The 15,042-nt window shown below is 34.5% G+C and overlaps 2 protein-coding genes across 7 annotated transcripts in view; one reads left to right on the forward strand and one right to left on the reverse strand.

Moving 5' to 3' along the window:
• Window positions 1-15,042, reverse strand: part of LOC127444954 (uncharacterized) — a 51,170-nt gene that overhangs the window by 33,724 nt on the left and 2,404 nt on the right. For all 6 annotated transcript variants that reach the window (XM_051704639.1, XM_051704643.1, XM_051704642.1 and 3 more), the window contains exons 4-8: window positions 13,689-13,793; window positions 6,438-6,479; window positions 6,245-6,280; window positions 5,754-5,819; window positions 21-57 (exon numbers count right to left, since the gene is read on the reverse strand). In XM_051704639.1, coding sequence (XP_051560599.1) covers window positions 29-57; window positions 5,754-5,819; window positions 6,245-6,280; window positions 6,438-6,479; window positions 13,689-13,793 — 278 coding nt within the window. In that variant the 3' untranslated portion in view covers window positions 21-28. The remainder of the gene's footprint in view (window positions 1-20; window positions 58-5,753; window positions 5,820-6,244; window positions 6,281-6,437; window positions 6,480-13,688; window positions 13,794-15,042) is intronic.
• Window positions 1-15,042, forward strand: part of LOC127444973 (proline-rich protein 7-like) — a 79,626-nt gene that overhangs the window by 15,924 nt on the left and 48,660 nt on the right. The gene's annotated exons all lie outside the window — the stretch shown is intronic.

The raw sequence follows: 15,042 nt of genomic DNA on the forward strand, positions 1-15,042 counted from the left end.
TAATTTATGTGTAAACTTACCTATCATTTCAGTTTTCAGTGTCATCTGATTTGGGCTCTGTAAGAGGCATAGTAAATGTAAAGACACAGCCATTGTCATTATAAAATATGTCATTAGCTAAGGAAACTTTTAAACCTGAAGAATAAAGTACTTACAGTAAGTACTATACTACAAAAGTACAATGAACATCGCAGTGCTTATGTCAAAATAAAGCCAGTTTTCCAGTGCCTTTATTTATGTGTTGATATTAATGTGTTGATAGTGTTTACAATAAAAGCACATGCAGTTGAACTGTAAATGGCAAAAAAGACAGCTATAAATATAACTGATCGTAAAGTCATTACACAACAAACAGATTCTTTAGATTCTTAGCACAAAACAGGCTAAAAACAGAGCAAATGCAAGTTTAGAGGAATTCTTTTGGACTGATCTGTTAAATGTGCTCACAGGTATTTAATAATGTTATGGTGCAATCTTCTACTTTCATTTTGTCACAATATGTGTGTCTGAGCTTGCAGTTACTACATGTCAACAGATAGATATAAAAATAATGTGCTGTCATGTGACGTCAATTATTTATTATAAATCAGGGGTGGGGAAAGTCAGGCCTCAGGGCCATTTAAGGCCAGCGAGACTATTTGAGAAATAGTTTGAAAAGCAAAAAAAATGTCCTTTATTCAATTAACTGTAAAAAATAAATAAATAAAAAAAAAAAAAATACTATTAAAATAATATTTAAAAATCATTTTAAATTATAACAACACAAAATATTGTATAATAGACAGACCTTTGAGTGTTTTTTCTTGGTGTGCGTGCACGTAACGGAATTTGTACACTAATTTTAACTCACAATCAAAAATTGCAAGCAACTGTATGCGAATAGTGCGAATAGCACAAAAGTAATCCATTAAACTCCAGTGGTTTAATCCATGTCTTCTGAAGCAATCTAATCCGTTTTTGGTGAGAAACAGACCAAAACTCCTTTTTCACTATAAAACTTGACTTCAGCAATCTCCTTGGTGATCACTGAGCTCAATTACACTTCCTAGCGCCATCTAGCGCTATGCGCATGCGTCAAGCACTAGGATGTATAATCAAGTTTTAAATAATGATCGTGCCAAAAGACTACAATGGTAAGATGTAAAAAAAGTTATATTTTGGTTGGCCTGTCACGATAACTACTTTTGTTGGACGATAAATTTTCCCAGAAATAATTGCGATAAACAATATTATTGTCATTTTAAGACCATTTTATGCCACTGATATAATTATAATATAATAGCATAACAATGCAAGTACACCATTTCAAAGAGCAATGGAATTGGGATTGCAATGTCAAAAAAAATTAAACATCCTAAATAAAACATAAATAAAATAAAACCACACAACCAAAACATTAAATAAAATGGACTCTCGGGCTCCGTTAACAAAAATTGCACTAAATATTAAACATTTGGCACAGGGGTATAGAGAGTCATTCATTCCGTAACAGGCAATATACTGCCAAGTTCTCAATGGTTAGGACCTTTGTTAACAAAAAGTGCAAAGTAACAACATATTAGCTATAAGTTAGATATAAGTAACAAGTAGAACAGGATGGGATGGTTATGTTTTAGATGAGTTTTTAGGTTAGTTGCAGGGCTCGACATTAAGTATTGTGATGTGCTTGTCCTTTGGACAAGTAAATTGGTCATTCACTTGTCCGAGTAAGTTACTTGTCTGGAAAGAATTATTATTATTATTTTTTTTATGTTGTGTTTTCTAAAATTAGCACTAAAAATGGCTGTTTAATGTTAACATAATGCATAAAAATTGTAACAAATCCTGAGAAAGTACCTTGTTTATTCGTTGACAAATAACATAACTGTGAACTTTTATCAAGATTGAAGATATATCAACATAGAGGTATTTGGCATGTCCCAGCAGGATATCAAATGTCAGATGGAACAACCCACCAAAAAAAAATATCATAATATTCATGACATAAAAATTAATAGTATTTGTTCAAATTACTTTTACCTCAACAATTTTTTTTTAATATATTAAAATAATTAAATATATAAAAAAATATCAGTTGTAAGGAAAATGATACTATTTACTTGATGGTTGTACAACCTGATATTTTAGTTATTAAGTAAAAAATCTGGATGTGTTCAAAATATTTGGTATGTTCAAAACCACATGAAACAAATATAAGATTTTCTTTATTTTTTAGATTATGTAGATTTTCCATTTTCATTATGGAGAACCTTAATCTCCATAATATGTATTTTAAAGACAGATAATATATTTTCATTTTATGTATATTGTTAATATTATAGTGTGTATATTACCATTTTATTTTTGTTTGTATAATATTACATATTAAAATTGACTGATTCACATGGCAGAGAATACCTGCTCAAGAGAGATGGTGATGAGAGATGTAACAGGTTTTTAAACATTTCCCTTCATCCTGCAGCAGGTAGCATTACACAAAGCATGTTTGCTATTTCTGCAGTTCTTGTCAAATGTGTTGTATTATGACTTAAAACAGAGCGCCGCGATATGAAAGGCTGCAAACCTGGATCGCTCCGAAGTTACATGCTTGCAGCGTTGACAGCTTTGTTGTTTATACAGCTGTAATCAAAATTATTCAACCCCCCTGACCAGCAATACATTCTGGTGATGTGAATTAAAACACAAACTAAAACCTCAGTAAACAGTCAAAGTTTTTGATACACATTTGAGTGATTTTGAGAAGAGTTCAGTTTAAGCAAATTTTAAAATAAAAAATAACTAATTCTATCCACAAATGTCATGTCAAAAATATTCAACCCCCAAAGTCAATCATTTGTGGAGCATCCTTTAACCTTAATAACAGCAAATAAATGTTTCAGGTAAGTGTTCTCAGGCTTCGGACACCTCTCTATTAGAATTTTTACACATTTCTCATGAGCAAAAGCTTCCAGCTCATTGACATTCTTTGGTTTCTGTGCTGCCACTGCTTCCTTGAACTCCCAACAAAGGTTTGCAATGGGATTTTAATGATGGACTGAAAGGGCCATTTAAGGACATTCCACGACCTATCCCTGATCCAGATTTTGGACAACTTGGATGTATCCTTGGTGTTACTGTCTTGCTGGAAAGTCCAGTGATCACCGAGCTTCAATTTACACACTGAAGGCATCACGTTTTTCATGCCAAAATGGCCTGATACCTGAAAGAATCCATGGTGTCAGTCACATAGTCAGGATAGCCGTTTCCTGCAGCCGCAAAACACCCCCATAACAGGACTGACCCACCTCCATGATTTACTGTGGGGATGGTGTCGTTCTTGTCATCACCATGTCATCTTACTCCAGACATACTGCTGACCCATGGGTCTAAAACTCATTTTCAGTTTAGTGTCATACATCTATAAAACCTTCTTCCAGGACTCCACAGGTCTTTCCTAATTACTTCTTGAATATTCAAGTCAACATTTCCCTTGGTGAAGTTTTGCTTTCTTCCACACCCCAAGAAGGTTGCTGTTGTTCCATATTTAAAAAATGTATGAATGGTGCTGCCAACTTTATCTATTGGAAATTGAAGTGCCTTGGAAATGTACTTTTAGCCATGACCTTTCTTGTGTGATGAAATAATCTCCTATATTAGCTTTTGAGACAGCTTATTTTTAATTGCATTTTTTGCATAGAAATACATTTTTGCTTACAACGCTAAACTTAAATTACAAAACTTAAGTGCCATTGCAGATTGATGACTTAATTTTGTTTTAAAACAATTACTTGTGTAGCCTTACATATTTAAGAAACTGCTACATGCAATAGGGGTTGAATAATTATGACATGGCTGTATTTTTTAAAAATCCTGCTATTTACAAATATTAGGTTATATATTCACACTATGACTTTGAATCTGTCAATCAACTGATATAGGTGTCAAATTTAAAAATTCTGGGTCATCAGAAATGTTTACCTTTGTAAATCCTTAACTCTCTTGGGGGGATGTATAATTTCAATTGCAACTGTAAATAGGTGCAATAGTTTTATCGCATTGCTCAACACAGGCGCAGTACAATGACATTCACATGTCGAAAAAAATGGGTCCACTTCGTGCTCACACCAAATTCATCAAGCGCTGCTGCACGAGAGAGGGAGAAGGACGCACAAAAGTGGATATCCTGTATTTGCGCAGATTCTGGAATACAAAGACAATACTTAGAATCCCGTGCAGAATTTCAGGCACTGTAGATTATTTTCAACAGCAGGATATAATTTCTTTTAATAAGTGATACAGGCTTATGCTAAATCACAAATAAACCTGGTACTTCTTTCATTATTAAGGTTTCAGTCAGGCAACTTTGACTTGTCCTTGCAAAAATCCACTTGTCCCGGACAAGCGTTAATGTCGAGCCCTGAGTTGTATTGCCACTTTTCATTGCCACTGTTTTTAAACAAAGTCGACACATCGGCTCGTTCACGTTAATGGGCTCTCCTCTCTCATTCGGCTTAAAGCCTAAATGATCCCACACTGGATCTGAGGAATGCAGCTTTGAAACCAAGTCCATTTGGACTTATTCTTCCAAACTTTCTGGCTAGAATTATGCAGTCATCTGGAAAAATACCTATTAAAACACCTATTAGCCTCGAGTAACACGTAATCTTCACCTGTCACTGTCCACTCTGTGTGTGGAGGAGCTGCCTGAGCCCCGCCTCCGACACAGAGCGCACAAGAGGACAAAAGCAGCGCGACTGTCTAAAATGTTGGTGACATTCATTCTTACGTAAACAAACATGCATGCAAACACAATGGGCAATATCAAAGTCAGCAAAAATTACTGAGGTCGTGTCCATATATCGTACGATAAGTCGATAACGTAATTATCGTAACAGGCCTATATTTTGGTCTGTTCTCACCCAAAATCGCTTCAGAAGACATGGATTAAATCACTGTAGTCTTATGATTACTTTTATGCTGCCTTTATGTGCTGTTTGTAGCTTCAAAGTTTTGATCACCATTCATTTGCATTGTATGGACCTACAGAGCTGAGATAATCTTTCATTTGATTTCTGCAGAAGAATAAAGTCATGCATATCTTGGATGGCATGAGGGTGAATAAATGATGAGAGAATTGTCATTTTTGGAGTTATTTTCAAAACTAACTGCAGGTAAAAATGTTTTGGCCCATCTCAGTGCAAACTAAGTCAATAAAATAAATGTACACTGTTAATATTTTTTTCTTTGTAAAGGACTATCATTGCATTCCTTTGTCTACGAGAGCTTTAAAAAAATACTTTTATCATCTTAACTGAACTTCTGCATTTGCGTTCGTCTCTGCTACTTGATGATGAACCAAAGGTGGGGGTGGGGAAGATTAAATAAAACAACTTTGTTTATCATAAGATTTTAAACACATCCCAATATTATTTATGAATAATTGGGGTCTCTCTTTTTTATTTGGGGGGTTTTCTGAAAAAAAATTGTTTGCAATAAATCCAGTGTGTGAATGGTGTACTTTTAAATAAAAAAAGGTTTAACGAACTAATTAGCCTTAATATCATATATAAATAACATACACCACATAAATGTGTTCATTGGTATATCAGACACAGTGTACTTACTTAAGAACTATCAAAGCATCATTATATTAAAAACAGTCCCAGGACAAACAGCAACAACATTAGCTTCACTGACCAGGACTTCAGAACATTTTACAATATATAAAAAAAAAAAAAAAAAAAAAAAAAGAGATGCCACATTATTCTTCTTACTATTACTCGTTGATACCATCGTTTGTCCTTCAGCATTAGGATGTTGATCACAAGAGGAAGAGCCATCTATTATGAGAAAGGAAGAAAACATGTTCATCTATGTCATAGCACTAGATATATTAATAATATGTGTGAATAACGACTTCAATTATGGTCTGTTTATCAAACAAAGTGAGTATATGCCTTCAGAAGACTTTGTATGTGACACAAGTCACATGAATACTTTAATGACACTTTAATGATATGCTTTATTAAGTGTTAAAGTGAGTCACTATGTACTGCCATTCTACTGAATTCAGACAACAGCACATTCATTAAATTATTTCCCTTTGTGGTTTGCAGAAGAAAGTCAAACAAATTTGAAACAACATGATGGTGAGAAAATTATGACAGATTTTTTATTTTAGGGTGAACTATCCCTTTAAGAATATGCCATAGTATAAATTTAAAAAAAAGAGTTCAAGGCAAATAATGGGGGGAAAACAACATACTTGTCTTTCTGTGTCTATCCAGAAACGTCAACACTCCTGAAGACATAAAAATTGTTAAAATAAATATCTTCAACATTTTTCCAACCTGTCCATTGAATGATTTGTATCAAGTATTTTATTTTAAGTTGCCTGGTATGGCACGACTGTAATTAGATGAGAGAGAAAAAAAGATCACTCCAAACAAACATCTTACCTCCGAAACATTTTACATCTTTACCGCAATTCTGAACAGGATCTGGTGTAGAGAATGTACAAGTACATGCCATTACATAACAATCAGTTTACCATACTAACACAATACAATTGTTGTGATGAAACCTGTACACTTTACAATAATTCTGCTTACTCGTACATGAGTTTCTGTTTCAAGTGAAAAAAGCTAACTATTTGCAGTGATAAAGGGATTCCTATGAATGCAATTAGTTCATAAAATAAGGCTTAAATTAAAAATGAAAACTTTGCATGTACATACACACATACAGCTCTAGAAAAAATTAAGAGACCACTGCAAAATTATCAGTTTCTCTGGATTTACTATTTATAGGTATGTGTTTGAGTAAAATGAACATTTTTGTTTTATTGTATAAAGTACTGACAACATTTCTCCCAAATTCCAAAAAAAAAAAATTGTAATTTAGAGGATTTATTTGCAGAAAATGACAACTGGTCAAACTTAAAAAAAGATGCAGTGTTTTCAGACCTCGAATAATGCAAAGAAAACAAGTTCATATTCATTTTTAAACAATACTAATGTTTTAACTTAGGAAGAGTTCAGAAATCAATATTTGGTGCAATAACCTTGATTTTCGATCACAAAGACGAATCTGCCCTATTCCAGCCTTGCTGAAGCACCCCCAGATCATCACCGATCCTCCACCAAATTTCACAGTGGGTGCGAGACACTGTGACTTGTAGGCCTCTCCAGGTCTCCATCTAACCATTAGACGACCAGGTGGAGGATCGGTGATGGAATCGGGCAGATTCGTCTTTGTGAAGGACGCATGAATCAAGCCACGTACAAGGTTATCCTGGAAGAAAACTTGCTTCCTTGATAATTTTGCAGTGGTCTCTTAATTTTTTCCATAGCTGTATGTGGAATGCCATTCCCCTGTATTAACATCATTAGAAGTGCAAAAATCAGGCTAATTTAATTTGATTTAAAAAAAATAAAAAAAACACGCTTTATTTTTGACACACTTGTTTGCTGCCTATCCTGTTGCTTTTTTATCCTGTTGACATTTAAAAAAAAAAAAATTGGGTTCAACACAAGTTAAGCTCAATTAACAGCATTTGTGGCTTAATGTTGATTACCACAAAAAAATTTCAACCTGTGCCAACCTTTATTTGAAAAATACTAATAAAAAATGTGCAGAAATCACTCTTAGGCCAGCACCACACTAGTTGTTTTTTCCAGTAATTTACAGGTGTGGCTTTATTTACATAATCACTGGCCAGGCAGAGGGAGACGAAGCACACAATAGCGTCTGTCAGTGGGAGGTCGTTTTTCACAAGACCGTCGGGACTCCTTGCTGAGTTAATGGTTACAACAACACGAAAAAAAGGATCAAACATGAAAGAAAAAAACATTCTGTCGCCGGATCGGGCTCTTGCGTTCTCTTCAAGTGACCAATGAAGAACGGTGCGTTCCCAAAAGCATTATCATTAGTAGGGCTGAAACAATTAGTCGACATTATAGACAACGTCGACAATAAATAATTGCTGACAAAAAATTCATTTCCGTTGTCGAATAGTCATTTAATCTCATTTAACGTAACATGAGATCACATTAAACTCTAATGATGATGAGAGCAGAACTGCAGTTCACGCCTGACTGAGGAGAGGATGAATTACACAGCTCACAAACCAGAGCTCTTGATATGGGCACTCTAAGGGGAGCACTGCATCACAGTTTAAATGTAGCCTTCACTATTGTGAAAGGGCCCTTTGTGAAATAATAAACGTCCTTACTTTTGTTTGGAACAACCTTTCGAGTGGCGTCCCCTTCCTGAAGTGCCCTACAAGGGCGCATAAATGTAGTTTGGAAAACGCCCTCTGTCGCGGGGATGCTCATCCCTCGAGTGCACACGCTTAATGCAGCTAGATTATAACGTGATGGCTCGCAACTTATTGAATCATAATATATGTGTCTCTGTGCATTTCTTATCATGAAGAAAATTGGCATACACAGCTTTATTTTTTTGTGAGTTAAAGATGGATTGAAGTGAACAGAAAGTTGAGAGAGGTAGTCTTTGCCCCATTATGCACTTATCCTGCAACATAAAAAATGTTATCTGAGAATGTTGAATTTAATGTTAAAAATAGAAATATTTTAAAATATCTAAAAAGCTTTCAAAAAGATGTTAACCCGAGAAGCAGCATATAAGATATTTAAACATGCTTTTAGAGAATAGATCTTGAATATAAGTATATTTAGTCTTTACTGCACTTGCAGAAGTATAGCCAAGTGAAAAAATACACTTAAATACAAAATACACTTAAATACAAAATACACTTATATACAAAATACACTATATTTAAGATACATTCTCTTAAAGCAAGTCTAAATATCTTATATGTTGCTTCTCAAGTAAATGTATCTTGTTTTAAAGATTTTTAGACAATTTTAAATGGAAAACAAGACAAAAACACTTGATAACAATAGGATTTTGTGCAGTTAAATTTTTACTGAATTAAACTTAAAAACTATTTCTTCCTTTAATTTAGTGAATGTCATTTAGAGGTACAAAAGAGGATTTTGTCCTCTTTATTGTTAGTAAACACATTTAATACAACCTTTTAAGTTGGGGCACAAGCTGAATAATCGGTTAAGAGCTAATGATTAATCGCTGCAATAATCGCCGAATAATTGTTCTAATAATCGTTAGATTAGTCGATTATCAAAATAATCGTTAGTTGCAGCCCTAATTGTTAGCCAACTATGGTCACAAGTTCCATTGTTACCAATGTAGTTCAATGATTTGGTGTTTCCCAAAACTGTAGTTCCAACGAACATTCGCAAACTGCATTGCAAATTGTGTGGTTGGAACTACAGCTCTCCACCTGTAGTTAGGTGAACAGTTAATTATTATTTTGCTGTGCACGCATCAATGGACCTCATTGAGGCTTCTATATCTTTAATTCCATTTATATATTAAATTACATTATACTTTAGACCACATTTATATACATTTACAAAAAAGTGTTTATTTCACTGACCCCGTTTACATGCACTTAAGAAAACAGTTTATTTCAGGGGTTTTTTGCAGAAAGCGGCATTCTGAAACACCATGTAAATGAGAATTCGGGATTCCTCACACCACTTAACACACCTAGGTCCTATGCGGTTTAACACACCTAGGTTTCTCCCAGAGAACGCAGCTTATCTGGCCATGAAAACATGCAAGCAGCCTTTTCACAGGTTTTTGAAGTGTGCACATGTGTGTGAATAGACCAACGTAACACACATCATCAGATGGAGCCGAACAATAAGTTAACAAGGAAGAAAGACTTCAACATTTCCGGGAGTACAGTAGGGAAGCACATACACAATAAACTATACTCATTTATAAACACCAGTGCAAATTATCGGCTGTCCCTTATCTCTGCGTATATCCATGTGTACCCATGTTTAAGAGAGAAAATCCCACTATTGCTGCGCAATTCCGCTGCTGGTTGCAACAGAAAGTTAAGGAAACAAACACAGCAACAACTGTGGAATATATGTAAATAAAGTGAAGCAACAGAGAGTAAAATAGCAAAGTCTTTCTCAGATGGTGTGTGCGTTATTTACACAAGCATTGCGGGGATATTACGTTGCTATGCAGCATGCTGCTTTCTCACCAAGCCACATACTCTCCACACGAGTGAAGAGTGTGCCGCTTATACAGTACATGTAAACAGGAACGCAGCTTTCTCTCAATAAGCCGTGTTCTCGCAATATGCTTCTTTCTGGTGTCCATGTAAACGCACTCACTGTTTGCAAAAAGCGTTGTTCTGAAATGTCATGGAAACAGAAATGCAGCCTTCCTAACGCAGTTTAAGGGATTGAAAGCTGTTAAGAGAAAGCACGACACACTTATGCACTAACATCCATAATGTTAACACATAAGTGGCATTCTCAGCTGCATTCCAAAGGCGATAAATCAGCATCCAAAGGGCACTATGAAGGGATCATAATTGTCATGCTGTAAGATCGCTTCAAAAATGCTTTAAAGTAAGTTTCAAATTACTGTTTTTTTGAAGCCCCACATCTTTCAGTCCACCAATGCTCTCACAGTGGATGGTCAAGACTTTGAAGGGAATAGGGCAGAGGGATAATTACTTATGAATGGAACACACCCATTGAAGAGTGCACATGTGAACTCCGAAGTCTGATGTTGAGGGAAACGCCACTATTGCAGCGCAATGCATCTGTCTCATTACACAGAGCATGTCGCTTTCTTGTCTTCAGCAGCTTTCTCTCATTAAACGTCTTGCTGGTGTAAGTTTAAAGGTGCAATATGTAACAATTTTCATGTAATATTCACCTTTTTTTTTGCCAATGTGTGAACGACTTGTAACGCAACTTAAAAATGAGCCCTTCCCGGACTTCCTAGTTTGCATATTAAAGCCTGTAGACTGATTTTCATGCGAAGGGAGCGGGTTGCTTTTGCCGGGAAAATCCAAAGGATGTGACATTTATGCACGCTCCTAAAAGCCTTGACTCACAGGTGTCATTAATAACAAGGGTTTCTGAATCTTACATACTGCACCTTTAAATAAGCTTTTATAATTTGGTATACATATGATCTCTGCCGAAGTTATATTCCACCCCCTGCGTAACCTCATTAACAACAGCTCTATATTGTTGAACCATCGTGGTTCAAATTATGGTTGTGTGCCATAGTTAATACAATTTCGGAAAACAGTCGTGACTAGCTAGTTAATTTCTCCAACGATGCATCATTACAATGGTGGTTAAGCAGCGAGTTACGTCGTTATATGGAAAACCCACCCCAGAACGTTTTCATCGCACTCAGCTTCACAAATGCTAAAAGTGCTTGAATTTAGCATTGAGAAATTTAAGTACGAAATACCTGGAAAATTGCCATATTTTGCTGAAAAGTGTTTTTTGAAAAGAATTTTTCTTCAGTGTAATGTGTGTCCATCAAAGATGAGATCCTGCACTCTACTTTTATTGAATAATGTGCCTTTCAATTTCCTTTCTGTTCTTTACAGTCAGATAAAAAAGTAAAAAGAAATGTTAATTTTAAATAGCACGGATGCACGGAAAAACGAGACTTCTCTCTCATTAATAAATGAACTGCAACACTTGTGCGAGTCTGTGAGATGCATGTTAAACCTTTAAAATGACAGTACCATTTTAGCGCTTGTAATTCAAAGTAATGCAAAATGAATGTTATTACTTGTATATTGTACATATCATTTACAGCTCATTTTATAATAGAAAAAAAATTCATGATATTCTATTAATTGATAGAATGTAGAATTTGTATATCTTTAAAAATTTTAAATATGATTATAATAATGATGAAAAACAAAAATATTAAAAACAAAATATACACATTCACATGTTTTTTTCAGTACAGGTTCTGTTCAGTTCAATTACTTGTTCTGCATCTGATCAGCCTGAATATAGCCCACTATTTTTGTAGGCTTATTTGTTAGATATTTTTTCTTACAGAGAAAGGTATATGATATGCTCTTTATTATCTGAACTTTGAGCATTTATGTTGTGCATTAAAGAACTTTATTTTTTATGAGAAATTATAATGTGCATTTTTCTCAAACATTTAAAATAAATTACACAGTTTTCTGTCATACTTTGTCATTTAAGTGTTATTATATCGAATCGAGATATCATGCCATCGCAAGTCGGTAGTGCTGTCACAATTATAAAATTTGGTTGACAATTAATTGTCAAACAAATCAATGCGATTATGACGATTAGTTGTCTGTTTTAGGGTTTTGATGATTAACTGTCATAAAAATTTTCATATTTCTTAAGGTGTGCTTTTTTCTGCATGTGTGCTTCATACACCTTAAGAAGTCATTTTTACATATTTAACTTCAAATATATAATTAAATACTAAAATAGGGATATATTATTTCCTTTTTAAGGCTTTTAAAACTTATGATTGACATGAAAATGTTTTAATATAAAAATATTTCTAAATACTTAGAATATGTCTCTCTTTTTGGTCAACTTTAGTTTTGGTCAATTTTACATTTACACTGTTGTTGTTTGAACTCAAATATTTTTATTATATATTTTTTTATAAAACAAAACAATTTATATATACATTTTATTATGTTTATATTTTATTACATTATGTAATAGTAAAATATTTCTGTCCTAATTTCTTCACTTTCACACATTATTTTAATGCTCTTTGATCAAACCCTTTTTGGCCATGGGCCAAAAGTAAACTTTGCATTGTATCAAACTCAGGGCCTGAAATTCATTTCTGAAAATGTGTGTGTGTGTGTGGGGTCATATTTTTTTACCTTTTTCTAACCTTATAAAATAACTCTGTCATCCTTTTATGTCAAATACTTTAAACTATTAATTCAATTTTAAAATGGCATGTTTCAATAAATACAAAATTGCATGATCTCTACATTGCATAATGTAATTTGGCCCATGGGCCCTGGTTTGGGCATCTCTGGTTTAAAGTGAAGCCGGAGCACTTTGTGTTCACAATCAAAGTTTATACTTGTTTCGATTTTCTCGGGAGTTTGGCACGAGCCTCTGCTGACATAGCGTGCATTTGAATGCCCAATAATCACGGTTATCTCAAATCGCGATGAGACGATTATTTAATAATCGTGACAGGCCTACAAGTCGGAATGTTTGTCACCCCACCACCATTCTTTATCGGCAAGTGTGTCATACCTCCGACTGAAGAGAGCGAGATCACAGCGAAACAGCCGGCAAGTGTGACACCTACGGCTTTACAGTAAGACACTTTCAATGGACGTGAATGGGGCCAGTCTATAAACATTAAAATACACATAATTTCAACAGCATAGACACAGGATCTAAATATTAGACATGTTAACATCATTTTAGTGTGATAAAATTGCTTAATAACCTTTTATGTGTAAAGTTTTACCCAATATTACAACTTTTTTGTAATGACAACGATGCCCTGGATATACGTAAACAATTTATCATAGTAAAATCATGTGAACGTATAATATTAACATCTAGTGTATATACTTTTGAAACTATGTGTATTTTGGTGTTTATGGACTGGTCCCATTAACTTCCATTGTAAGTGCCTTAGTGTCACCATTTCTTCTTTTTTTTTTTAAAGGGGCTAGTCGAAATGATTTTTCATGGTAATCAACATTATGCCACAAATGCTGTTGACTGAGTTTAACTTGCATTGAACCTGGAACATTCCTATAATACTTTAAAAAAAAACAATAGCAATCCTACCGTGAAAGCAGTCCAAGAACAGGTAAAGGCAAGGGAGCACGATAAGGATGATGATGATGATGATGATGAAAATTACAATCCCCAAGACAACTGCATTGCTTGATTCTAATTTTAAGAAAAAGAAAAAAATATCCTTGCTCAATAACACAACAAAATTATATATAAGAGTTCAACATGATACATAAGGCCCTATTTTAAGATTGCTAGTGCTAAGCAGAGCACTATGTCAAAAGTCATAACTGCAAAATCAATGGGCATGTCCATGAAGTTTTGATATTTTCATGTAAGCATGTGCAAAGTCTAGGGGCAAGTGAGTTTGGCAAAATCACGAGTGCAACGCGCTACTGAGCTGGATCAAGTGCAATGTAATTCTGAGGTTCTTTTCCGGTTATTGCAGTGTCTACGCCGTATTATATAGTTCATTCAATCAAGCACCAGTGACATACGCAAAAAAAAAGCACATTCATAATTAGTTGGAAGTGTAAATGGACTGCATACAATTAATTAGAAGAATAAAAAATATAGACACGCTCCTTTTATATGCTTGGAAAATTGTATTCTTGTCAGGACTTGAATGTACATTCCATTAAATCATAGGGAATGTAAGTAATAATTATTATTAATCATTTTCACCTATTGACACACAAATCATGGCTAGTATTAGTGATTGTATTGGCACACACTTCACTTCTACTGGTCAATTTTGATTTTGAACAATTACATTAATTTATTGAAACACGAAAAAATTCAACCAAAAATATTTCTAAATTCAAATGACCTAGTTTAACACAAATCTCATAAATTTTTGTTTCATAAGACAGCAACAACTCAGGGTCATGGTCAGGGACATCATTTGATGTTCCACAATATTTTCAGAGTTTGGACATTAACTTTATTACTACCAGCTGGTGGAATCTCCAAACTGCTAATTTAAGAACTGAGTTTGGACTTTGCACTGAAAATAGAGGTGGTATTAAAACGTCTTAGCGCAATGACCTATTTCTCAGGAAAATAGCAAATTGTGCTTTGAGCCACATCATTAACATACAATACACCCACAGTTTGCGCGCATACCTTCCCACTCATGACCACTTGCACTTTGCACTAGCAAGAAATTTGCACTTAGAATTTGCACTATAACGAAAATGTAGTAAGATGTAGCGCATAGTCATTGCACGTAGCGCTGCGCTTTGAGCACTCATGAAAATATATCCCATAATATTATCTAACAGGGTGACCTCATGCAAGGGTTTTTCCTGCATTGAAAATGTTTTGATGGCTGCTGAAGCAAAATCTCGGGCCGCCGAAGCAAATTTTATGACATTCATCTTGCTTTCGACGCTTTATAAGCGCT

This window comes from Myxocyprinus asiaticus, chromosome 8 (genome assembly GCF_019703515.2).
Source record: "Myxocyprinus asiaticus isolate MX2 ecotype Aquarium Trade chromosome 8, UBuf_Myxa_2, whole genome shotgun sequence".
Taxonomy (NCBI): Eukaryota; Metazoa; Chordata; class Actinopteri; order Cypriniformes; family Catostomidae; genus Myxocyprinus; species Myxocyprinus asiaticus.